Consider the following 26331-nt stretch of genomic DNA (forward strand, 5'->3'; position numbering starts at 1 on the left):
GGGTCCTATGAGTCAGCGTGCTTATTTAGTTTCCTATTGGAAAACTTCTTCCTCTCACAGGTGGTGTTAATGGCAAGAATCTTGGCCCCATTAATGAATGGTGGATCACTGGCTTTGATGGAGGTGAAAAGGCACTCATCGGCTTCAGCACCTGTAAGTGTCGGACCAATCTCAGGATGTTCTGAATCTGAAGGGGCTTTGGCTCTTGCCCTTCCTGGGGGTTGATTGGACTCTAGTAGAAAGTCTTGGCAGGCTTGGAGAGCCCTGCTCAACCATGGCTCGTTTATCTGTGACATGTTATCTCTGGCCTCTCATGTTAATCTCTGGCCTTGGAACTGACCCTCTAGTTTTTGGGTTTTTTGGTACTGGAGATTGAACCCAGGATCACTCGACCACTGAGCCGTATCTCCAGCCCTATTTTGTATTTCTTTTAGAGACAGGGTCTCACTGAGTTGCTTAGGGCCTTGCTAAGTTGCTGAGGCTGGCTTTGAACTCTTGATCCTCCTGCCTCAGCCTCCCAAACCACTGGGATTACAGACGTGCACCACTGCATCTGGCTTGCCCCTCTAGTTTTAAAGGCAGGTCTTATTCCTTTTTTCGTAGTTGGGACTGAAACCAGAGGGGCTCTACTCCGAGTCACATCCCTAGCCCTTTGTTTTAAGACAGGTTCGTGCTAAGTTGCATAGGACCTTGGCCTCCCGGGTTGCTGGGATTACAGGCATTGTCACTGTGCCTGACTACAAGTCTTACTCTGGCAACTCAAACCCAGACCACACTCCAGACACCAGGAACAAGCTCACTGAACACCAGCTTAGCTCATCTTCATTCTCTAGCCGGCCCAGACAAGCCTCTTTAGGATGAGCTGATACGTTATACTTTTTTATTTGGATGTGGAATGACTTTTAAACTGTATTACTGCCCTTTTCCCAGTGTAAGTGCCATCAGGTTCAAACTGCTTTTTTAAATGTCACATTCCAGGTATGATGGCACACATCTATAGTTTGAGCTACATGGGAGACTGAAGCAGGAAGGGTCAGTGAGACCAAGCTTGGGCAACATTGCGAGGTTCCCATCTCTTGAAAACCAAATGAAATAAAAAGAACATCTTTGCAAAGAAATAATAAGTGTTTGAGATGGAGGTGCTGATAATTACCTTGATTTGATCATTCCATTTTGTTTTTTAACAAAATCATGTGTTCCTGCCAGCATTTGCCGAATACATTCTGATGGAACCCAGCCCAGAGTATGCCCCAATATTTGGGCTGATGCAGGAGAAAATCTACATCAGCAAGATAGTAGTGGAATTCCTCCAGGGCAACCCTGATGCGACCTATGAAGACCTGATCAACAAGATTGAGGTAAGAGGGTTGTGGTCTGCATCATCTGGGTTCAGTCCAGTTTGCACCCACTGTGGTCGTTGCTTGAACACTCACATCCACTTCCAGAATCAGCAGAAGCAGCCTGTTGGCTCTATGAGGATACCAGGGCTGGGGCTAGAGTGCTGACCTAGTGTGTGCAGGGACCTGGCTTCCATCCCCTGCACCACAAAAAAAAGTTGGAAACATCTGCCTTTCTTATCTTTTTCCAAGACCACGGTTCCCCCATCTACAATCAACTTGAATCGGTTCACAGAGGATTCTCTCCTTCGACACGCCCAGTTTGTGGTGAGCCAGGTAGAGAGTTATGATGACGCCAAGGACAGTGACGAGCAGCCCATCTTCCTGACCCCCTGTATGAGAGACCTCATCAAGTTGGCAGGGGTCACCCTGGGACAAAGGTAAGGGTGTAGCGGGAATTGAAGTGAGAAGCTGAGACCGGGACAGATTCCTGTGTCCAGTGTCCCGGTCACATAAAATGGTAGACGCTTCTCCCTTAGGCGAGCCGAAAGACGTCAGACCATCAGGCATCCTGCCAAGGAGAAGGATAAAGGACCCACAAAAGCCACCACCACCAAACTAGTCTACCAGATCTTTGACACTTTCTTCGCAGAGCAGATTGAAAAGGATGACAGGGAGGACAAAGAGAACGCCTTTAAACGCCGGCGGTGTGGAGTCTGCGAGGTAATCCACCTGAGCTGCATTCTGGTCCCTCTGAGCTGGCCCAAGTCCCAGCCACATCCCTGTGCAGCTCCTGTCTTTGTGCCTCAGGACTTACTGCTCAAATGTGGCCCCTACAGTAGAATTGTGGGGAAAGAGTGGTCTGAGGGAGAACCTGAATGTTGCGTAGAACAGTCTGAAGCATGACAGTAAGCCACTTTCACTTACTGGAGAGCCTGGCCTCCTGGGGGCCTTCGGTCTTCTGCACTTCCTCATGCGAGTCTATAGGCTCCCTGTGGTCACTGAGGTAGCAGCTACCACCCATAGACGAGAGGCCATTCCCAGGAGCCACCTGTCTCAAACTTCCTGCCAAAGTAGGTGCTTGATTCAACTTAATTGGAGGTCATAAGAGACCTCTTTGATTTTTTTTTTTTTTTTTTTTTTTAACATGTAGTTGTCTCTCTGTATTCATGGGTTCCACATCTTGTAGTGAGCTAATCGCTGATCAAAAGTATTCAGAAAGATTGCATCTGAGCTGAATGCAAACAGGCTTTTCCCTAAGCGATTATGGTGACAATTCTGTACATAGCACTTCCATTGTGTTAGGGATTGTACACCTAGAGATGATTTCAAGTGGGAGGATGCACATTTATTCCAAGTAAATACCCATTTTGTATAAGGGACTTGAACATCTTTTTGTTTTTGTCTGTTTGGGGCAAGTCCCAGATTCTGCAGATACCAAGAGACAACTGTATTTACTGTAGAGAAATTAACCCCGAAATTCTATGGCCCAGAGAGCACATACTTTGGAATGTTTTTTAGTTTCTTTGAGGCAGCTACTGCACCTCTGCCTTTAAAGAACTGCTACTTATGCTTCACGCTGGCTCGCAGCTCTGCCTGTCTTCCTCAGCAGCAGCCCTCGGCAGGGGTTTGCACATCTTCACCATTCTTGTTTTGTTTTTATTTATTTAGCATGCATGATTCCAATGATTATTACTTTTGAAGTCTTGTAATATAACTGCAGTTGTATGCAACTGATGTGTTAACAGAGAGATAGTTAACTCATCATAACTGTTTTCAACGGACTCCTCCATGACATTAATGTTGTAATGCTGCAGCAACATCCTGGAGCAAAAATTCTTGTGAGTTTCTCTTAGAAGCAGAGTTGCTGGGATACAGGTGTGCATACAGCTATCTCTAACTGTGGGGTATTGGTTCCAAGACACCCCTTGAACACAAATCCTTATGTTTTAGTCTCCTATATGAAGGCATAGTATATGCACGTAGACTCCAAATATCCTCTGTACACTTTATTTTTAACTTAGTTGTAGATGGACACAATATTTTTTTTTTAACTTGGTGCTGAGGATTGAACACAGTGCCTCAACATGTGCAAGGCAAGCACCACTGAGGTACAAACCCAGTCCCTCTTTGTGGGGACTTTAAATCAACTCTAGGTCACTTATAGTACCAGATATCATGTAAACACTATGGAAATGCACTGCTGGGAATGGTACACAGGCTTGTTCAACAAGCCTCTCCTGCTGTGCTATGTGCCTGGCCCTTTTGAGATGGCATCTCCCTAGGTTACTGAGGCTGGGTTTGAACTTGCCATCCTCCTGCCTCAGCCTCCTGAGCAGTTGGGATTACAGACATGTACCGCTATGCCCACCTGGAAATGTTTTTTTATATTGTATTGTTTAGGGAGTAATGGCAAGAAAAGGTCCCTATAGTGTGGGTTTTTTTTTTTTTTCCAAATATTTTAATCTGTGGCTGGTTGGACCATGATGTGGAACTCACAAATGTAGAGAGCCCACTGCAGTTCATTTATGAACATCCCAACTTATTCCTCAGTGATGGGCAGCTTCTCAGTTTTACAAATGACATCCTTGAGCAAGGCTCCTGTGAGTGTCATCTTGGAGGTAGAGTGGCCAGGGTGTGGTGTGCACTTACCTGGAAATTGTTCTCCAAGGTGGTTTTACCAATTTGTCTTCTGAGTGGTGCCTTTCCCATGCCACCTGTCTGGCTGCTTAATAATCCTTGCTAATCTGGAATGCTATCTTGTTTTTAACTTTTGTCATTCCTCCTATAATGTTAAATGTGTTTTTTAAAACAAACTCACCAGAAATGATTGGTTCCTTATGGCCAGTTGATTTGCCTTTTTTTTTTTTTTTGCGGGGGGGTGGAGTACTTGACCACTGAGCCACACCCTCAGCCCTTTTATGTATTAAAGATGGGGTCTCACTGAGTTGCTTAGCACCTCACTGTTGCTGAGGCTGGCTTTGGACTCACAATCCTCCTGCCTCAGCCTCCCAAGCCTCTGGGATCACAGGTGTGCGCCATGGCGCCTGGCTTCATTTGCTTTTTTTTTTTTTAATTATAGGTGGACATAATAACTTTTATGTGGTGCTGAGGATCGAACCCAGCACCTCACGCATGCCAGGAGAGCGCTCTGCCTCTGAGCTCCAGCCCCAGCTCTTCATTTGCCTTTTTAATGATATTTTTCAGGTTTGCCAACAGCCTGAGTGTGGAAAGTGCAAAGCCTGTAAGGACATGGTTAAATTTGGTGGCAGTGGACGGAGCAAGCAAGCTTGTCTAAAGAGGAGGTAGGTTGGGCCACCTGTTCTCATGGCAGCTGGTGCAGGTGTGCTGTGCAGAAGGGCCTGCCTGGTGTAGAGCAGGCAGGAGTCCTATGTCTAGGGTCATCCCAGACTGGTCCCTGCTCCCAGACTACAACAGCCTCTGTTGGTTTGACTCTCCTCATAGAGAGGTCCTTACAACAAGTGACTTTGCAGGTGTCCCAATATGGCAATGAAGGAGGCAGATGATGATGAAGAAGTTGACGACGACATCCCAGAGGTGCCATCACCCAAAAAAATGCATCAAGGGAAGAAAAAGAAACAGAACAAAGATCGGATCTCTTGGGTTGGGGAGGCCGTCAAGGTAATCCTCAGATCAGACTCTCCTTTGATTTACCGCGGGCTCCTGAGGAGCAAGTGGTCTGATAATTTCCCTCATGGTAGCCTGGACCCTGGGGCCAAGAACCTGTGTGCTCCATAAGGAGCTGGAGTGGTGGCCTAGCTCCAGAGGGGCTTTGTCTCCACCCTCAGCCTCGTGGTGCTAGGAATTCAACCCAGGGCTTCATGTGTTTTAGGCAAGTGTTCTATGAGCTGCACCCCCAGTCCAAGCTCGTGATTTTTGAATGAAATTGTGAGGAGTTTTTTTTTTTTTTTTTTTTTTTTTTTTTTTATAATTGTATATGGACAGCATGCCTTTATTTTGTTTATTTTTACTTGGTGCTAAGGATTGAACCCAGTGCTTCACATGTGCAAGGCTACTGAGCTACAGCCCCAGCCCATGAGTTGTATTTTTAACTTTTTTTTTTTTGGTGTTGGTGCTGGGGATTGAGTATGTTTTAGTTTTTTTGGTGTTGTTGTACTAGGGATTCAACCCAGGAGCATTAACCACTGAATTACATCCCCAGACCTTTTTTGTACTTTATTTAGAGACGGGGTCTCTCTGAGTAACTTAGTGCCTCACTAAGTTGCTGAGGCTGGCTTTGAACTCAAAATCCTCCTGACAGCCTCGTGAGCCACTAGGATTAGGAGATTGAATCCAGGGCCTTTGCATGCTTGGTTAGCACTCTACCAACTGCAACTGAGCTGTATCCCTAGCCTATGTTTTTAACTTTTTTTGAGGGGTGTTGGGGGTTGAACCAAGGGCCTTGCACATGCTAAGCATGTGCTCTGTCACTGAGCCACATCCCCTGCCCCGAGTCATGTTTTGGTCTAAGATTTCCAGAGGAACACAGAGGTGAGGCCTAGCAAGGACCCTGGAGATGACCCTTATTTGAACTTCATCTTATTCCAGACTGATGGGAAGAAGAGTTACTATCGTCAGGTGTGCATTGACGCGGAAACCCTGGAGGTGGGGGACTGTGTCTCTGTCATTCCAGATGACTCCTCAAAACCTCTGTATCTAGCAAGGTGTGTATCCTTCTGCTTGTTTTTAGCATACTCACAAACAAGTAGGAGGTACCTGTTGAACCAGAGTAAAACCCAAAGCCCCCAGTTCCCGCAGGGGACTCCGTTAAGCTTCTGATTGTAGGTCAGATCTTTCTCCATATCCTGTCTTCTGACTCCAGGGTCACAGCACTGTGGGAGGACAACGGCAATGGGCAGATGTTCCACGCTCACTGGTTTTGTGCTGGGACAGACACGGTCCTTGGGGCCACATCAGACCCTCTGGAGCTGTTCCTGGTGGATGAGTGTGAGGACATGCAGCTTTCCTACATCCACAGCAAAGTCAAGGTCATTCATAAAGCTCCCTCGGAAAACTGGGCGATGGAGGTGAGTGCCCCTGCCCCTGCACCCCTTACTTTCTATGGAGGTTGTTGCTGACACACATTCCTATCCCCAAAGGGAGGTATGGATCCAGAGTCCATGCTGCCAGGGGACCATGATGATGGAAAGACCTATTTCTACCAGTTCTGGTACGATCAAGACTATGCAAGATTTGAGTCCCCTCCCAAGACCCAGCCAACAGAGGACAACAAGTTCAAGTGAGTGTTAGGAGTGGGTTTGGTGGTTCCCTCCCCATGGCCTTGTCCTGCTACTTGAGGACAATATCTGCCCCCCTACTCCATGCCAGTCCCTCTAGTATCCCAGGTGCTCCTCTCTGGTGGGCTTGCTCCCTCTCCATTGGGTTCCTTGCTGACCAAACCTTTCTGACAACCAGAAAGGTTTGACATTTATGGCGACCTGCAGCTAGCTACCTTAGAGTTTTCCTCCCAGGAGCCCGAGGTGTCCTCCTACTCATAGGTTGCTCAGTGTGGGACAAAGCTTGTGTGACTTGCGTATTTTATCCTGTAAACAAGATCTTTTATAACATTTTATACTAACTAGTGGGTAGCTATCTAGGGATTTTTTTTTCTTTTCTGTTTCTGGAGATAAGAGCGCCCTGTGTTCAACCACTGAGCTACATTTCCATACTTATTTTGAGACAGGGTCTTGCTGAGTTGCTGAGGCTGGCCTCAAACTTGGCTATTTCGCCTCAGCCTCCCAAGTTGCTAGGATTAAGGGTGTGTGCCACCACACTTGGCCGGATATTTAAAAAAAAAAAAAAAAGTAGTGCCCTGGGCTTTTCTTCTAATTTTTCTCACACATGAACAAAAAGCTGCTGCTGTGCCTCAACTGTTGACTATCTTGGGCAGTTTGCTTTTATATCTATCCAGAATTGCCACAACAGAGCACTCTGTAAAATATTGGTTATTTCCCATTGTGGTCATGTTGTCTGAGAACCACGTGGCTCTCGGATCACAAGAGGATCATGCTGCCTGTGGCTAACCCAGGGAGTAATCAAAGTTAAAAATCTGAAGTGCAGTTTCTACTGAACACACATTGCTTCACCATTGCAAAGCTGAACCGTCTCGAATTGGACCATTCATATACTGCAGTACAGGTGATGGGGCAAAGGCAAGAAGAGCTCGCTTAGAGCTTTCTGCATTCTCATCAGTTTGCTGGCTTTTTGACTTGTTTCAAATTTTGTATGTGGTGCTGGAGATGGAACCCAGGGCTTTGCATTTGGGAAGCATGTGCCCTGCCACCCGGCTATACCTCCAGTCCTTTGGGGGTGGTTTTTTTTTTTTTTTTTTTTTAATACTAGGCATTGAACCCAGGGGTGTTCTACCATTGAGCTCCATTCCCCAGCCCTTTTATTTCTTATTGATAAGGAGGCTCTAAGCAATTTAATGAGACCTAAGTTGCTGAGACTGGCCTCAAACTTGAGATCCTCCTTCATCAGCCTCCCAAGTCATAGGGATTACAGACACACACCACCCATCTGGCCCCTTGATATTTATTTTTAAGGCTGTCTCCAGCTCTTTATTCTTAAATAAGTCCTTAATGTTGGACTAGGTGTGATGGTGCATGTCCGTAATCCCATCTACTCGGGATTCTGAGGCAGGAAGATCACAAATTCAAGAAACAAATAAAATGAAAGGGCTGAGAATGTAGCTTAGTGATAGAGCACTTGCCTAACATGTGAGGCCCAGTATCAAAAAAATTGTTGGATTTTTCTCACCCTTTCAGCCTTTATGGGGAGAGCAGGATGAGGCACCTCTGGTTTGAGCGCCTCACTGAGCCACTTTTACATGCTTACTCGGGTGGTGTTAACCATATTCCAGTTTCTGTATTGATGGCCCAAAAGTGGGATTGGCTTGTCATTTTCTCAAGGTGTCTCTCTGGGCTCTGATCCCAAATAAATACCTTCAAAGTGTGACCATAAGTATGAGAAAGGAGTTCCTTTAGACGTCCCCATCTGTGATTTCCCCCCGTGATTACCAGTCTCTGGATTAGACTGGGGGTGGTGGCTGCACAGTCTCTGCCAGTCAGTCCATGGCCACATTTCTGCCTTCACTGCAGGTTCTGTGCAAGCTGTGCCCGACTGGCCGAAATGAGGCAGAAAGAAATTCCCAGGGCTCTGGAGCAGCTTGTCGACCTGGACAGCAAAATTCTCTACAGCTCTGCCACCAAGAATGGCATCCTGTATAGGGTGGGCGACGGCGTGTACCTGCTTCCTGAGGCCTTCACATTCAAGTGAGTGAGTACCCATCTTTGCCAGGCATGGATCCCTCATAGCTGTCCCCCCCATCCCTCAGTACTAGACACTGCCCCATTACTCCTCTTAGCATCTGTGGTCACCGCTGTCCATTAGAAAGGTTGCAGTTCCCCTGAGCAGTTAGTTGAGTTTCTATTACTGTAATAAAATGCCCAAGGTGACCTCCGTGTTTCACTCTACAGTCATCAGATTTTTTTAATATCTTCTAGTTGTCAATGTTTATTTTTAAGGCTGTCTCCAGCTCTTTAAGGACTTATTTAAGAATAATGTTGGACTAAGGATTATGGACATGCACCATCACACAATCTACTCAGGAGGCTGAGGCAGGAAGATCACAAATGCACTCACCTGGGGTCCCTCTCCAGCTCTGACTATCCCTGAGGCCTCTTCTTGGTTGCCACTTTACTATTTATTTATACTATTTGTTTATACGCGATCTGAGAATCATACCCAGTGCCTCACACATGCTAGCCAAGTGCTCTACCCTGAGCTACAATCCCAGCACTCATTGCAGATTTTATGCCAAATATTCTTACAAGAAAGTGGGGTGCAGCTGTTATGTGAAGATTTTAACATTGTCACTATGACTTAAGTCATTCATTACTAAACTGTCCTTAGAGCAAGATTAGGATGCAGCGTGTCTGTGAATATACTTTAATGTGGTGGCAACAACCGTGATGAAATACGGTAACTCACACAGAGAAGGTGTGTTTTGCCTCAGCTGTGGAGGTTCTAGTACAAGACCCACAGAGCCCATTGCTTGGACCTCTGAGGGTGCTGGATGGCCATCAGTGGTAGGGAGCACATGGTGAAACCAACTTCTCTCCACGGGCAGGAAGCAGAAAAGGAAAAGAGAAAGAAGCTGGGTCTCACAATTCCCTTCAAGGGCACAAGCCCAGTGACCTAAGGATCTCTAAAGAGTGCCCCCAGGGCATAGAAGCCTCTGGGGGACCTTAACGTCTGAATTACCAGAGTGAAGCTGTGACTTTGTAAGAGGCTGAGAGTGCTGCACTCACCTGGGGTCCCTCTCCAGCTCTGACCAGCCCTAAGGCCTCTTCTTGTTTGCCACTGCATGATGGCAGAGTGCACCTCTCCTGCAGGGTCTCTGGGGATTGAGTTTGGGGCTTTGCCCAGGACCTGGTTTATGGTACTGGTGTGGTGTGCATGAGTTCCTTGCTTCAGAAGATCTCTCGTCTGTAGGAGGGTTGAGACTCTCCAGGGAAGAAGTCAAAGCCATAGGTAATTCCCACATGTGATCCTTTCCTTGTCTCAAGAGTCGCATGATTGGAATTAAAACCAACACTTTCTGAACTTGGTTCAATTCCTGGATTTCTAGTTTCATTTCCCTAGAGTTCTACTGGGAACCTGCTCCCCAGCCTTAGTTCAGTCACTGAGCTAAGGGATACAGGAAGCAGGGTGCCTCCAGCTTTGGTGTCTTTCGGCTGTGTCACCCCTCAGGCACTGGTTGTCCTGGGGTGGAGGGGTGGCCTCCCTGTTGTGCTTTCTGCCCGGTACTCCTGACGCATCAGATAGGCCAAGCACAGCGCTGAGGCTCCCTGGGAGCCCAGCAGACAGAGGGACCTAGTGGGGAAGACGAGACAGCTGCTGTCCAGAGCAATAGCAGCTGGCTTTCCCATGGGTGTTGGACCAAACTGGAGTTGACCAGGTCCTGTGCCTTCCCTGGGCCTCCAACACTGCTTCTAGGTCACGTGTTTCAGTTGGGATGGCATAGGTCATGCCGTAGTGACCACCCACAAATCAGCACACCACAACACTTTCTCTGAGCTCTTAGGAGGTGGGGATGTTTGTCCCAAGGGGCTTGGCTGTTGGATCACTCGGTCCCTGGGCTGTCAGAGCCATCTCCTTGAAGTTGCTAGTCTCTTCCCGAGAAGCACGCTGGACATGCCCACGGTAGCTGAGTGCTCCTGTGTCACTTCTGCTCGTGCTCATTAATTGGAGCTTATCACTTACCAAGAAGTACAAAATACCCCATGCCTGGGAGGCAGGAGGGGAGTTAGCAATTTTTGTGTAGTGGTTAAAACTGAACTAGAGTCTGTCTTGATGCAGACCCGAGGGCACCTTACTGCAGTAGCCGAGAAGCTGTGAACCTGAAATGGTGGTGGTTCCTGCTTAGTCCTGCCAAACTGATCACTGCTTGGCTTAAACACTCATTTGTCCCTGATTGTTGATGCTCTGCAGCATCAAGCTGTCCAGCCCTGTGAAACGCCCAAAGAAGGAGCCTGTGGATGAGGATCTATACCCAGAGCACTACCGAAAGTACTCTGACTACATCAAAGGCAGCAACCTGGATGCCCCCGAGCCCTACCGGATTGGCCGGATAAAAGAGATCTTCTGTGCCAAGAAAACCAATGGCAAGCCCAATGAGTCAGACATCAAGATCAGGCTGAACAAGTTCTACAGGTCAGTGGAGGTCTTTGCCTCTACAAGAGGCTGCAGGCTCTTCTAGAAGATGCTACCTGGAGCCAGGTCGTGCTTGACATAGTACGGTCAAACCATGTTAGAATTGGGTAGAAGCTGGGCATGCTGGCACACACCTTAATCCCATCTACTTGAGAGGCTGAGGCAGGAGGATTATAAGTTCAAGGCCAGCTTGGGCAACATAGTAAGACCCCCCCCCCCCACGACACACCCCTCAAAAAAAAAAAAAAAATCCTCAGGCTTTGTGTATAAGGTGCGGTGAGACAAAGTTTCTTCCCTTGTCCTGGGGATTGAACCTAAGGGCATCTGGGTTGCACTGAGCTGCATCCTCTTCCCTTTGAGACAACTTGGCCAAATTGCTTAGGCTAGCTGTAACTTGAGATCCTCCTGCCTCAGCCTCCTGAAAGCTAAAATTACAGGCATGCACCTCCATGCCCAGTGAAACAAATGAATTTGTTTAGTCTTAGGTACCAGTCCCAAGATTCCATTACATTATGGAAACTATTTCAAAACTTTAAAAAAAAAAAAAATCCAAAACATTTCTTGTCTCGGGTGTTTCAGATGAGGAATTTTCATCTGATTCATTGTAAGTTTGCAGCAAAAGAATCCTTCACAAAGCACCTTCTGCTCACAGGCCCGAGAACACCCACAAGTCCACCTCAGCGAGCTACCATGCGGACATCAACCTGCTCTACTGGAGTGACGAGGAGGCCGTAGTGGACTTCCAGGCCGTGCAGGGCCGCTGCACCGTGGAGTACGGAGAGGACCTGCCGGAGTGCCTGCAGGAGTACTCGGAGGGCGGCCCCGACCGCTTCTACTTCTTGGAGGTGGTGGCCAGGCTCACTGGAGGGGCATCAGAGTCAGACTTGGGAGAAAGCAGTGTGTTCAGGAAGGCGGTTGATTGTGAGGTTATACGTAAAAAGTACTGGCAGTAGGGTTTTGACTTTTGAAAGGAACCAGGTAGTTGGGTGCTATGAGTCCTATTCATCAGGAGCTTTTGGGTGTTACTTGCAAAGCTTTATTCTCCACAGCACTATCTGTAACACTGGTCTGTGAGCCAAGCCTGCTAGGTGGCCTTCAGTAGCCCAACCAGTGCCTTTGTGGGTTGGAAAAAGGTGCCTCTTTCCCAGGAGACACAGTGCTGTCCCTCACCTGGTCCCTTCAGCCAGGTGCCTGTGCCCAGGCCAGACCCACATTACCTTACAGACAGTTGTGGTCATGGACAGGATCCAGGAGCCTGATAAAGCTACTTGCTTTTACATCATTGAAGCTTGACTTTTCCATGTTGGGTTATCTTAAAACGGCACACGTTAGCATTTCCCCAGGTTCCTGCATTGTTGGCCTAATTGGAAGGTGGACCCTTTGTGTAACAGTTCCCTGTTCAGAGTGAATAGTCCAAATGTTCATAGCCAAAGTTTTAACACTGGCCAGATAAAGTATGTATTTTAAAGTTTCTAAAATAAAAATCAGACTGCTCATACTGGTGGCTAATTAGCTGTGGGTCTGTTTAGGGGAGACATTAAGTGACTCTTTGCCAGACTGACTTACGTATCCTATCAGGGAAGGGATTAAGTCATTTCCTTCTGACTGTTGTGGTTCTCTCCTTTTCAGGCCTATAATGCAAAGACCAAAAGCTTTGAAGATCCTCCAAATCATGCCCGTAGCCCTGGGAATAAAGGAAAAGGGAAGGGGAAAGGTATGTCATTATCTGCAGGGTTTATTTCTCTCTTCAGTACTAAAAATGAAACCCCAATGCCTCGTGCATGCTGGGCACGCACTCTGCCCCTAAGCTGCACCAACTGTAGGTTTCGCTTACGGACTCGGAACCACTGCCTTTCCCTCACACTGTGCTGTTAACAACTCAAAATGAGGCTCTTTGATGAAGTGTTGAGCCTGGTAGGACTCTGTCAGTTGGCTTTAATTTGTGGCATGTTCCCCCTAGGGAAAGGCAAGACGAAGTCTCAGGCCTCTGAGCCGAGTGAACCAGAGACAGCAATAAAACTGCCCAAGCTGCGGACCCTGGACGTGTTTTCTGGCTGTGGGGGGTTGTCGGAAGGGTTCCACCAAGCAGGTAAGGATTCTGGCTGTTCTTTTCTCTGAACTAGTCAGACTGGATCCAGCAGCTTTAGCCTGAAGCCCTGCTGGCCCTGGTCACCATCCTGGCTCTGGCCTCTTATGGGAGGCTTCAGAGCATGCCTTTTGTCCTTGTGTGCACCAGGCGTCTCCGAGACTCTGTGGGCCATTGAAATGTGGGATCCCGCGGCGCAGGCGTTCCGGCTGAACAACCCCCGCTCCACGGTGTTCACAGAGGACTGCAATGTCCTGCTCAAGCTGGTTATGGCCGGGGAGAAGACCAACAGCCGTGGCCAAAGGCTGCCCCAGAAGGGCGATGTGGAGATGCTGTGTGGCGGGCCCCCCTGCCAAGGCTTTAGCGGCATGAACCGCTTCAACTCTCGTACCTACTCAAAGTTCAAAAACTCCTTAGTGGTCTCCTTCCTCAGGTAAGTGAGATGGAAGTCTTTGTCACCTACTCCCTGAGGACAAAGACATTACCGGGACGGGAGTGCCAGATGTGCCCCATGCTAGGCTATGCACCCAGGAAATCCCTAGGCAGTGCTGGAGCCAGCACATTAAGAAGCACAGCTTCAGTAAGACTCCCAAGCAGCTTCGGGTAGGATGGCTCTCTCCCGAGTCCCTGTATGGGTGACTCCCGTGGTCTCTCCTGCCCCCCACAGCTACTGTGACTACTACCGGCCCCGGTTCTTCCTTTTGGAGAACGTCAGGAACTTCGTCTCCTTCAAGCGCTCTATGGTGCTGAAGCTCACCCTCCGCTGCCTCGTCTGCATGGGCTACCAGTGTACCTTTGGCGTGCTGCAGGTGGGCTCCTGGACACAAGCCGGGTGGGCAGTGGTCCCTGGGTTACTGTTCCTGTCTGAAAAGAGGGTACATAGGCTCACTGTCCAAGCCACAGATGGCAGCATGGTCCCCTGCAGTGATGGCTAGGGTTAGGGAGGTGGACACCTGTGCCTGCACTCCCCTGGATGGCATTCTCAGGACTTGGATATAAAAATGGCCAGCCCCCAGCAAGGCTACCTTTTGGTATCCTCTTGAGAGCTGCATCCTCAGTGCCTAGGGAGGGTGCGAGCCAGCATGGAGTGCCGGAATACACTGCTTCACCCTTTCTTCAAGGAGATGTGAGAACAGTAGAGCCCTGAACCAGCTGAGTTCCCCTTAGCATGTGCTTTTCCTTCTATACGTGTGTGTGTGCAGAACCTTCAGAGGACAGAGGGTCACACTCCAGGAAGCTCCCAATGGCCTGTCAGCAGGGATAGGAATAGTCATGGGCCAGGGCTTAGCTGAAAATCCTCTGCTCCATGGACCTCTGCTCAGACAGAGTATAACTAAACATGAAGCAGCTGTCAAAGTGGGAGGACACTGGGCCCCAGTCCCCGTGAGTAAGTGAGCACCAGGGGGAACAGTGAAGCCTGGTCAGCAGTCTGTCCCTATGACCATCACCATCAGGTAAGTGACAAAGCGCTCACCTATTCTTGAGGTTCCGTGCAGTTTTCCAAAGAGTTGGCTGAAGTCACCAGCTCCTTCTCATCCTCTCCAGTGGCCACTGTGTGGGCCGTTCCCCTTACTAGAAAGGAACCCACAGGGTCAATTGGGAATCCTATAGGCGAGTTTTGTCCTATGTCCTCTGAAAGTTAGGTGCTGTGGGCCCCAGTCCTGAGTCCACATGGTCAGATGCCCCACTGACCACACGCATGTCTGACCCTACTCACAGGCTGGTCAGTATGGTGTAGCCCAGACCCGGAGGCGGGCCATCATCCTGGCTGCGGCCCCTGGAGAGAAACTCCCCCTGTTCCCAGAGCCCCTGCATGTGTTTGCACCCCGTGCCTGCCAGCTGAGTGTCGCGGTGGATGATAAGAAGTTTGTCAGCAACATCACCAGGTAGGGGGCCTCTCTCATCCCTGTGCCACACAGAGCTGGCGGCCATCATGAGCTTATGGGCTTCACCTGGAGAGGTTGGCTGCTGGGTCTGTCAAGAGGCCTGAGCCAAGGAGGCAGACGGTAGTATATGGACGGCCTGCCATGAGGTTGCTCTGTGCCACCTCCAATCTTAGGTTTGTCCCCTTGCAGAGGCCACACCACAGCTATTCTCTGCTTCAACCAGCTAAAGAAGGCTGCCCTTGTGCCAGACAGCAATGACCTGAGCTGGGCAGTCTGCTCTGGAGAAGGCAGTGCAAATAGCCAGGGGTGGCAGCTATGACGAGGGGACAGCAGTGTGTGATCCCAACAGTATCGACTCTGCTCTGCTGCAGGTTGAGCTCAGGTCCGTTCCGAACCATCACGGTGCGGGACACGATGTCGGACCTCCCTGAGATCCGGAACGGGGCCTCGGCGCAGGAGATCTCCTATAACGGGGAGCCTCAGTCCTGGTTCCAGAGGCAGCTTCGGGGCTCGCACTACCAGCCCATCCTCAGGGACCACATCTGTAAGGTAGTGGCTTTTCAGGATGGTGCCTCATTGGCCACAGCCTGGCTCCCCCGCATCCCAGACAGTCACTTTCCAGGAGCCAGCTTATGGGCTGAGCTCTGGCCAGGCAGCACAGACTATTCCTAGGCCCTCTCCTCCTCTTGGGGTCCTCACAGCCAATGCATAGCCACTGCCTCTCCACTCTTGGCCCCTAATCCAAGCTTGTATCATCCACTCAGTGTCATGCTTGCCCCTGTCCCTTCACTTACTCTTTCCCTAGCCCTCCCCAAACACTATTCCGCATCTCTTGTGGTCATTCCTGAGCTGGGGTTAGGTTAACTTTTTGGCCCCTCCCCATGACATGAGCCCCTAAGATTCCCAGTCACACTGGTGTTCCCAGTGCCCAGAGCGATGCCCAGCCACAGTGTATACTCAGGTTCCCCTTACGCCAGGCGACAGCCAGGGCTCCTTATGCACTTTCAGGACATGAGCGCATTGGTGGCCGCCCGTATGCGTCACATCCCCCTGGCCCCGGGCTCAGACTGGCGCGATCTGCCCAACATTGAGGTGCAACTCACTGACGGCACCCTGGCCAAGAAACTGCGCTACACCTACCACGACAAGAAGAACGGCCGCAGCAGCTCCGGCGCCCTGCGTGGAGTCTGCTCCTGTGTGGAAGGTTAGGACCCAAAGATCATGGCTCCCCTGCAGTAGGGGCTGGGGAGGGGACTGCTGCTGGGCTTCCCCAGAAGCCCATACTTGGCGAGGGCCTCCAGCTTAAGGAGGCAATGCCCAAGTCGGAATCCCCAAAAAATTAGTTTCCAGGAGTGTTAAGTCAAAGTGGCTGTGGGGCTGGGGCTGGGGCTCGGTGGCAGAGCGCTTGCCTAGCATGCGTGAGGCACTGGGTTCGATCCGGCCCCCACATAAAAAAAAGTAAATAAATAAAGGTATTGTATCCATCTACAACTAAAAAAATTTTTTTAAAAAGTGGCTCTGCCCACCAAGTGGGACTGCCAGCTGCTCAGTGGGTGAGTGCTATGCACAGCGGGGGGCTTGCCGTGTACCCAAAGCTTCTCTGCGCCCCCTCTGGCCTCCCTCCTGCCCCTCCCCCTCCCTCCTGCCCCTGCCCCTCCCCCTCCCTCCTGCCCCTCCTTCCTGCCGCTGTGTCCTTATTGCAGTCTTCTCTTCCAGCAGGTAAAGCCTGTGACCCCTCTGCCAGACAGTTTAACACCCTCATCCCCTGGTGCCTGCCCCACACCGGAAACAGGCACAACCACTGGGCTGGCCTGTACGGACGGCTTGAGTGGGACGGCTTCTTTAGCACAACTGTCACCAACCCCGAGCCTATGGGCAAGCAGGTGGGTCCTGGGCAGGGACATCCAGCCAGGCCTTGCACTGGGAGGGGTGGGGCGCATGTCGGGATCTAGCCTGCCTCCCACACCCTGTACTGGTGGAGGTGGGTGTGCTGGCCCTGACTGGACACCCCCTCCCCACATTGGTGAGCCAGCCCTGGACTTGCCCCCTTTCCCACCGTGTACCCTGCCTGTCTGCCCCCAGGGACGTGTGCTTCACCCCGAGCAGCACCGCGTGGTGAGTGTGCGGGAGTGTGCCCGCTCCCAGGGCTTCCCTGACACCTACCGGCTGTTTGGCAACATCCTGGACAGGCACCGACAGGTCAGTGAACAGCCTGGTCACACATCACTGCTGCAGCCCCACCTAGATGAAAAGGAACCTCTGTCCAGAGTGAGCCCTGTACAGCCTCGAAGGACAGGCTGAGCCCCAGAGCTTGTCAGCCACATGTTCTCAGCACTCAGTGCCCAGGGGGACCATGGAACCAAGTCACCCTGTTGCTGGCACTGAGAGCTTACGAATTGGGCTGTGTCGCCAAGTGCATGTGATCTGTAGCTCTGAGGCTGAGATTCAGCCCAAAGGAAAGTTCAGAGACCCCAAAGGAACAGTGGCAAACTTACCTTTACTAAGGATTCAAATGGACCGGGTTCTTAGGGTGGTAGTGTGACTTTTAGATGTATTGCCATCAATGTAATGACTCATGAATCCAGCAGAGCTGAGGTGACATACCTGCAATCAGTGACTTGGGAGATGATCACAAGTTCAAGGATCTAAGCAATATAGTGAGATCCTGACTCAAAATGAAAAAAAGTGGGGGGGGGGCAGGGCTGTAGCTCAGTGGTAAAGCGCCCCTAGGTTTAATCCCCAGTACCAAAGTCTCCCATTAAGGCCTGGGATCCTAGCAAAAGCCACCTTTTACCCCAGATCTGCTTCCCAGAAGCAAAGGCTCTTGACTGGGAGCACAGCATGTCTTGGCAAGCTTCCCTTTCTCTAGCTTTGAGTCTTCTAAAGCCCTTTAAAGGGCCGGGCTCAGTGATACAGGCCTGTAATCCCTGGGGCTGGGGAGCTTGAAGCAGGAGGATCACAAGTTCAAAGCCAGCCTCAGCAAAAGCAAGGTGCTACGCAACTCAGTGAGACCCTGTCTCTAAATAAAATACAAAGTAGGGCTGGGGATATGGTTGAGTGCCCCGAGTTCAATCCCTGGTACTTTAAAGAATCTTTTTTTTTTTTTAAGTTTTTTTTGTTTGTTTTTTTTAATGACACATGGGTGTTGGGGGGATGGGCCAACTGGAAGGCCAAGGGCCATTGTGATAGAAAGGCCTTGGGGGCCCATGTGGGACATGGGCAGGAGGCCAGCCCCAGCCCTCAGGGTCCCATTCCCCACACCATGCCTTGTTCTGAGTAGAGGCTGTTCCAGGGCATTGGTCCAGCTCTGCCAAGCAAGCAGCACCCTTCTTCCTTCCTGCAGGTGGGTAATGCTGTGCCACCTCCCCTGGCCAAAGCCATTGGCTTGGAGATCAAGCTCTGTATGTTGGCCAAAGCTCGAGAGAGTGCCTCAGGTATGCGGGGTTGGGGCTGGTGGATGGGTTTCCTCCTGAGCCTGCCTTCCCTCTGGCTGTTCCTGAGGGCAGCTGGATACAGCTCTGCTCCAGGATTCATGAGATTCACCAGCACTATCCACCCAGCAGAGGGGTGCTGTGAGGACTGGTGATCTCACATCCAGGGCTTTGAACAGGAGCTGACATGGTAGGCATACTGCCAGGCCCCTCCCTCCTAGGCTAACCCAAGCAGTGGAGCAGACTCTAGGGAACATGACCTCCAAATTTTCCTTTGTAACTGACAGGTCTTCATTGGGTCCACCATTAGCATCCGGGGTGTTAATTCTTCCCAACTTGATGTTTTTTTTTGTGTGTGTGTGTGTATGGGGCTGGGGTGGAACCCAGGCTTCAAGCATGCTGGGCAAGTGTGCTACCATGAAGCTGCACCCTCAGCCCTAAGTATATTCTTATGCTTGCATATGGCTTTAGTGTGACACTGTTCCCAAGGTAATTCTTCCTTTTGTTTCCCTTCAGCTAAAGCAAAGGAAGAGGTGGCTGCTAAGGACTAGCTTCACCCTCCATCACTCTTGTTTCTGGCACCAGGAATCCCCAACATGCACTGATGTTGTATTTTTAACATGTTTAAATCTGTCAGTTCAGATGTGTTGTACACAGTGTTTGTGGCCTTGGCTGACATGAAGCTGTTCTGTGAGGTTTGCTGAACTAATGACTTAGTGATCAAACTGTGCAGTTCTTTGTGCATTCTGGATTTTAAAAGTTTTTTATTATGCATTATATCAAATTACCACTGTACAAGTGGAAATTAAGACTTTATGTAGTTTTTATATGTTGTAATATTTCTTCAAATAAATCTCTCCTATAAATCACCTGGGGTAGTGACTGATTGATGCAGGGCTCTGGCTGCCTTTTGGCCCAGGTTGGACAGGAAAAGGCTCCTCAGCACTGAAGGTGACACCATGTCTCCAAGTGTTCTGGGGGTGGAGTTGACTGTGGCTCACTTCTGGCCAATGAGGTGCAAAAGGAACTTGCTAGTGTGACTTTCATAAAAGGCTTCTAAGATCTGACTTTCTCCGTGGCCCTTCTGCTCTTCTTCGGTCTGGAGCAGACTGATGCCTGTTGATCCCCAGCCACTTTGTGACCATGAAGATACAAAACCCCATGCAGTGAACAGGGCAGCAAGAAGTCACCCCAGAGCCACTCTCAAAGCCCTAATCTGCCTACCCCAGACAAAAGCCCCTTGGTTCTTGGGAGGCCGGGGCAGGAGGATTGAAGGTTTGAACTCGGTCTCGCTAAATTGCTGAGGCTGTCTCAAAGGTGGTGGTGCAAGATGTGGCTTAGTGGTAAAGTGCCCCTGGGTTAAATCCCCAGTATCAAAAAAACAAAACCAGAAAAACTTTGTTTGCTTAAAACCATTTGGCTGAAAATCCAGGAAGCCCAGCTAACTTAATCCTACTGAATTCTAAGATGAACAAAACTTTAGTGATCACTGTGTATGATTCTAAATGCAGACAAGAAGTGTCCACTGCCTACGTGTAACCAAGAGCCACTAGGGTGTTGTAACAAGGGCCCCACCATCTCTCTACTTCTCTAAGTGGCCCACATGGGGGCACTTCAACTAGCTTTTCTCTCAATGAGTCACAGATGTCCTGATCATAAGACTAAAGGACTAAATATGATGGAATGCAAAGCTTACTAAATTCCTTCAGTAATTGCGTGCTTTCCCCCTCTCTGCTCCTAAAAACTTCACCATACTTGACATTCTAGTACATTCTCTTCCCTCGTCTCCAGGGAAATATCTAGAAAGGATTCCTGGGTCACTGGATATAAGTGTTTCGATATTTTTACTTCAGCACAGGTGACTTAACTACCTCTGGGAAGGCTTTAACACCTCCCCCAACAGTGCAGACTCCTCAACCCACCTTTTCTTTTGCTCTAGTCAGAGTGGATAGTCAGAGTGGCTTTTTTTTTTTAATTTGGTCTTGCTATGTTGCCCAGGCTGCTCTGGAGCTCTGAGCTCCAGTGATCCTCCTAAGGTGGTCCCACAAGTGCACACCACTGTAGTTGACTTAAATTTCCCCAGAGGTGGGCATTAAACCCAGGGCCTTGTGTGTGCTAAGCAAGTTCTCTGCCACTTGAGCTCTATTCCCAACCCCTGCACCACCACCTTCCCTTTTTTTTTAGGTACCAGGGATTGAACCCAGAGGTGCTTAACCATTGAGCCACATTCCTTGTCCTTTTTTTGTTTTGAGACAGGGACTCACTAAATTGCTTCTCTTGCAGTACTGGGGATTAAACCCCTGGGTATTTACTGCTCACCTGTACCCCAGTCCTTTTTATTTTTGTGATACTGGAGGTTGAACCTAGGGATGCTCTTCCACTGAGCTTCACCCAGTTTTTAATTTTTAGTTTTGTTTTTTTTTTAAGAGAGAATTTTTTTTTATATTTATTTTTTTTTTTAGTTTTCGGCAGACACAACATTTTTGTTTGTATGTGGTGCTGAGGATCGAACCCAGGCCGCACACATGCCAGGCGAGCGCACTACCGCTTGAGCCACATCCCCAGCCCTTAATTTTTAGTTTTGAGACTGGATTTTGCTAAGTTGCTGAGGCTAAACATTAACTCCCTTTTCCCCTTCCCCCGGCCCTGACAACCACCCTTCTTCCTATAGGAATCTGACTGTTCAGGGTACCTCATGGAGATGGAGTCGTAAGCACTGTCCCTCTGTGCCTGTCTTCTTTCACTTCGTATGGTTAGGATCATTCCCTTTTGAGTGCAGCCATGTCCCATTGTATGAATGGACCACATTTTTGTTACCCATTCATCACTGATGGCCACCTGAGTTGCTTCCACCTTTTTGCTATGTGAATCATGGCGGCATGAATATAAATGTGTCCAAGATCCCAGTTTTGATCCTTTTGTGTAAAAACCAGAATGGAATTGGACCATATGGTGATTCTTTTCTTTCTTTTTATTTTATTTTTAAAATATTTTTTAGTAGTGGATGGGTACTATACGTTTATTTATTTTTATGTGGGGCTGAGGATCAAACTCAGTGCCTCACATGTGCAAGTCAAGCTCTCTGCTACTGAACCCCAGCCCCAGCCCCCATATGGTGAGTCTAACTTTACTATTTGAGGAATTACCACATTATTTTCCATAGCAGCAGGTTGTTTTTAATGAAAAATACAGGTCCCTGTCTACTTCCGTAAACAACCACAATCAGGATGTTGCTATCTCTCTCTCTCTCTCTCTCTCTCTCTCTCTCTCTCTCTCTCTCTCTCTCATGTTAGGGCTTTAAAAAAAAAAATACTTTTAGCTTTTTACAGTATTGGGGATTGACCCAGGGGCATTCTGCCACTGAGCCACATATCCAGCCCTTTTTATTTTGATTTTTTTTAATATTTTTTTAGTTGTAGATGGACACAATACCCTAATTGTGTTTATTTGGTTTGTTTATGTGGTGTCGGGCATCGGACCCCCTGCCTCACGCATGCCAGGCAAGCGCTCTACCACTGAGCCACAACCCCAGCCCTCCTTTTATTTTGAGACAGGACTTTGCTGAATGACTGAGGCTGGCCTTGACTGGTGGGTTATAATTATGCCTATTAGTGGGATCCATCGTTACATATTCATACATGCACACAACACAGTTTGGTCCATTGAGCTCCCCAGAACCCTTTCCCTCCTCTCCTTCCCACTTGTCCCCTTCCTCTCTGCACTGATTTCCCTTCTATGCCCTATCTCCTTTCTATCCATACTTTTCCAGTGACCACATCTGTGTGTCATCAGCTTAGTATTTCCTGTATCTTTAAAAATATTAGGTAAACTGAGTGCCATGGAGCATACCTGTAATTCCAACAACACTGGAGGCTGAAAACAGGAGGATTGGAAGTTTGAAGCTCTCAGCAATTTAGTGAGACCCTGTCTCAAAAAATAAAAAGGGGGCTGGGGTTGTGGCTCAGTGATACAGCGCTTGCCTAGCATGCATGAGGCACTGGGTTCGATCCCCAGCACCACATAAAAATGAAATAAATAAAGGTATTAAATACAAAAATAAAAAATAAAAAGGGCTGTGGTGCACGCCTGTAATCCCAGTGGCTCAGGAGGCTGAGGCAGGAGGATTGGGAGTTCAAAGACAGCCTCAGCAAAAGTGAGGCTCTAAGCAACTCAGCGAGACCCTGCCTCTAAATAAAATACAAAATAGAGCTGGAGATGTGGCTCAGTGGTTGAGTGCCCCTGAGTTCGATCCCCAGTACCCAATAAATGAAAAATAAAATTAAAAATGAAAAGGGTTGGGGATGTATCTCAGCAGTGACAAAGTGCCTCTGGGCTCAATCCCCCATATCGATAAGAAAAAGAAATCAGGTGCATGTTATTCTACCGTACCTCTCTGCCACATCCTTTTCTCCCAGCAGTGTTTGGAGTTTCTAAAGAAACAAACTAGAAAATATCTTAAATTCTACAACAACCACATGGATGATCAGCATCTGTATCTTTTTTCTTTTTTTTTTTTCCCCATGAGGAACCTCTTGCTATAATATGTCCTTAAGTGTCCCCAAAGTTCTATTGGAGGCATGGTCCACAGGATGGCACTATTGGGAGGCTGGAGAAACTAAAGACGTGGGGCCTGTTAAGTCTTTGTATCATTGGAGCATGATTCTGAGGGGGTAGACGGACCCCTGCTCCTCAGTCTTCTTTTCTCTTGCACATACTGCATCATGTGCCCCCACCTGTCCCACCTCCCCTTGCCCTTGAGCAGTGAAGCCAACCACCCACACACTGACTTTAAAACTGTGGGTCACTGTTGAATGAATTTTATCATAAAATGAATGAGCTACAGCTATGTAAAGAACATGAATAAATATTGCGATCATATTATTAAGAGAAAAAAGCCAGGCACAAAGAATACAAATTTTTTAAGCCCACAAAGCTCAAAAAACATGCAAAACTAGGGGCTCGGCGGTAGAGTGCTTGCCTAACATGTGTGAGGCACTGGGTTTGATTCTCAGCACCACATTATAAGTAAATAAAATAAACGACCAATGACAAGTAAAAAATAACTTTCAAAAGCATGCAAAACTAATCCATGATGTCTGATATGCTAAAACCATGAAAGTGTGGAAACAAATACCATAAAACAGGCAGCAGTGACCTCCTTTGTGGAGGTGGGTTGTCATAGGGACTTATAATGGGAAGAGGCATGGAAAAGTCTTCTGAGTGTTGGAAACATTTCATATTTGACCTAGGGTGGTGGTTATATGGAAGGCTTATTTTAAAATGATTTATGGAGTTTCACTTTTCTGCATATTTGTCATATTTCATAATAAAGAAGTTAAAGGCAAAAAAACCCCAAACAACTGTGGGTCAAGTTGGGCACAGGGCCACACCCCTGTAATTGCAGGGACTTGGGAGGCTGAGACAGGAGGATCTCAAGTTCAAGGCCAACCTCAGCAACTTAGTGAGGCCCTGTCTCAAAATGAAACAAATAGAAAGGGCTGGGGATGAGGCTCAGTGGTTAAGTGCTGCTGGGTTCAATTCCCAGTAACAATCAATCAAGACCGGGTCCTGGGCTGGGGATATAGCTCAGATGGTAGATGCTTGTCTCGCAGGCACAAGGCCCTGGGTTCAGTCTCCAGCACCACAAACAAAGACAGGGTCTTGCTAAATTGCTGAGGACCTCACTAAGTTTCTCAGGCTGGCCTTGAATTTGAGATCCTCTTGCTTCAGTCTCCCAAATGGCTGGGATTACAGGTGTGCCACCACACCTGGCCTCGTCTAGCTGTTTCTGATAGTTCTTTCTAGTAAATGACTTGCATGTAACTTCACGTCTATGTGCCATTAAAGATTTTCACAGGCTGGTGTCGTGGTGCACGCCTGTAATCCCAGCAACTCAAGAGGCTGGGGCAAGAGGACGGCAAGTTCCAGACCAGCCTTGGCAATTTAGTGAAGCTCTAAACAACTTAGTGAGACCCTGTCTCAAAATAAAAAATAAAAAGGGCTGGAGGGGGGGGTACAGCTCATCAGTGAAGCACCCCTGGGTTTCATCCCCAGCACTCCCCCCAAAGAAAAGGTTTTCAGAAACTAAGAGTTGCGTGGAGTTCAGTGATAGAGTCTGTGCCTTGCATGTATGGAGCCCTGGGTTCCATCCCCAATGCCACCAAAAGAAAAGAAAAAAAAAAAAAGAGGATTTGCACAAATTGGTTCTTGTAACATTTTACAGCTTTCTTCCTACACTTATCAGGAGGAAGAAAAGGATCCTCTCTATCCTCTGAATGTTATCTTAATTTTTTTTTTCTGGTACAAACTCAGGGACCCTCCACCACTGAGCCAATCCCCACTGGGCCAATCCCCAGCCCTATTTTGTATTTTATTTAGAGACAGGGTCTCACTGAGTTGCTTAGCGCCTCGCCATTGCTGAGGCTGGCTTTGAACTCATGATCCTCCTGCCTCAGCCTCCTGAGCTGCTGGGATTTTAGGCATGCACCACCCGCCCAGCTATCTTAATTCCTAACCCTTGCCTTGACTTTTTAAATTTTCTTTTACATAAACACAAATAGATCTACATTCTTCAAGGCCACCCAGTGTTTCCCAGGGGATGACTTTGCTGACCATAATCTATTCAAGCAACCCTTGTGGACGAGCAGACAGGGGCTCCCAGTGGTGGTACCATGAGCCACGGGCACGGATTTCTCACATCAGCGCACATTTACAAACTTGCAGGTTAAGTTATTAGCTGACTCAAAGAAAAATTCCTAGGGCATTATATGTTTTTGAAAGTATTGCCTAATTTCCATCAGAAGAACTACCATAATTTTTTTTTTTTTTTTTTTTTTGGTGGAGCTGAAGATGGAGCCCAGGGCCTGGTGGCTGCTACACCCTCAGACTGTGTTTACATAATTTTAGACACTAATGTTGTGTGTTGGTGTTACATTTCTACATTTTTACTACACATGGATAACACAAAACTTTAAGTTTTGCCCATTGGCTAGTTTGTTTGGATTTTGCATTTCTTGGAGTAAATTTGAATAAGCCTATACAGTTTTGTTTTTTTTTTTTCAGTGCTAGGAATTGAACCCAGGGTTACTCTATCCTGCCCGTGGCTGCTTGCACAAATTTTTACTGGGACTTTGTGTAAACTTTATATTTTCATTCATATTGCCACACACCACCCTCCTAAAAGACGACACTGATGTTCCTCCTCTTTCTTAGACTGCTTCCCAGCCTCCTTCCTGTTCTGCTAATTTCCCCTTCCACATTGCCCCCTACTGGCTACCCAAATCATTTTTCTCACAAGAACCTATGGTGGGGCTGGGGGATGTGGCTCAAGTGGTAGCGCAGTGGCCTGGTATGTGCAAGGCACTGGGTTTGATCCTCAGCACCACATAAAAATAAATAAAGATATTGTGTCCACCTAAAACAAAAAAAAATAATTTTTTTTAAAAAAAAAGAACCTATGGTTACCACAGGGCGCCTCTCAAACACTTCAGTGACCTTATGCCTGCAAGGATGAAGAAGAGTGGCCCACATCTGTAATCTCAGCAACTCAGGAGGTTGAGGCAGGAGGATTGCAAGTTTGAGGCCAGCCTCAGCAACTTAATGAGGCCCTAAGCAACAGCGAGACCTTGTCTTGAAATAAAAAATAAAAGGGCTGAGGATGTGGCTCAGTGGTTAGGCACCCCTGAGTGCAATCGCTGGTAACTAAAAAATAAAAAAGCCCTCTGATTTGGTTCTCACCTCTCTCCAAAAGCATATTAGTTGAGCACTTACTATGTGTGGAGCACAGTCAACGTGTATGTTAATGATTCAGGATGAAACAAAGCAGGCAAATATTTGCTTTCTCTAGCTAGCAT

General features: G+C 48.2%; 1 protein-coding gene across 7 annotated transcripts in view; it reads left to right on the plus strand.

Moving 5' to 3' along the window:
* Positions 1 to 19347, plus strand: part of Dnmt1 (DNA methyltransferase 1) — a 44952-nt gene extending 25605 nt beyond the window's left edge. For 2 of the 7 annotated variants that reach the window (XM_027955253.2, XM_027955255.2), the window contains exons 18-40: positions 61 to 153; positions 1207 to 1358; positions 1590 to 1777; positions 1862 to 2060; positions 4545 to 4642; positions 4832 to 4979; positions 5907 to 6022; positions 6181 to 6385; positions 6458 to 6597; positions 8459 to 8632; positions 10854 to 11075; positions 11728 to 11920; positions 12705 to 12789; positions 13036 to 13164; positions 13312 to 13594; positions 13829 to 13970; positions 14881 to 15047; positions 15419 to 15596; positions 16056 to 16251; positions 16764 to 16930; positions 17130 to 17246; positions 18391 to 18481; positions 18995 to 19347. In XM_027955253.2, coding sequence (XP_027811054.2) covers positions 61 to 153; positions 1207 to 1358; positions 1590 to 1777; positions 1862 to 2060; positions 4545 to 4642; positions 4832 to 4979; positions 5907 to 6022; positions 6181 to 6385; positions 6458 to 6597; positions 8459 to 8632; positions 10854 to 11075; positions 11728 to 11920; positions 12705 to 12789; positions 13036 to 13164; positions 13312 to 13594; positions 13829 to 13970; positions 14881 to 15047; positions 15419 to 15596; positions 16056 to 16251; positions 16764 to 16930; positions 17130 to 17246; positions 18391 to 18481; positions 18995 to 19029 — 3518 coding nt within the window. In that variant the 3' untranslated portion in view covers positions 19030 to 19347. The remainder of the gene's footprint in view (positions 1 to 60; positions 154 to 1206; positions 1359 to 1589; positions 1778 to 1861; positions 2061 to 4544; positions 4643 to 4831; positions 4980 to 5906; positions 6023 to 6180; positions 6386 to 6457; positions 6598 to 8458; positions 8633 to 10853; positions 11076 to 11727; positions 11921 to 12704; positions 12790 to 13035; positions 13165 to 13311; positions 13595 to 13828; positions 13971 to 14880; positions 15048 to 15418; positions 15597 to 16055; positions 16252 to 16763; positions 16931 to 17129; positions 17247 to 18390; positions 18482 to 18994) is intronic. The other 5 variants (XM_027955256.2, XM_027955258.2, XM_027955257.2 and 2 more) reach the window with 3 other exon arrangements.
* Positions 19348 to 26331: the final 6984 nt, after the last annotated feature.

The sequence above is a fragment of the Marmota flaviventris genome, chromosome 1 (assembly GCF_047511675.1).
Source record: "Marmota flaviventris isolate mMarFla1 chromosome 1, mMarFla1.hap1, whole genome shotgun sequence".
NCBI classification, from domain to species: domain Eukaryota; kingdom Metazoa; phylum Chordata; class Mammalia; order Rodentia; family Sciuridae; genus Marmota; species Marmota flaviventris.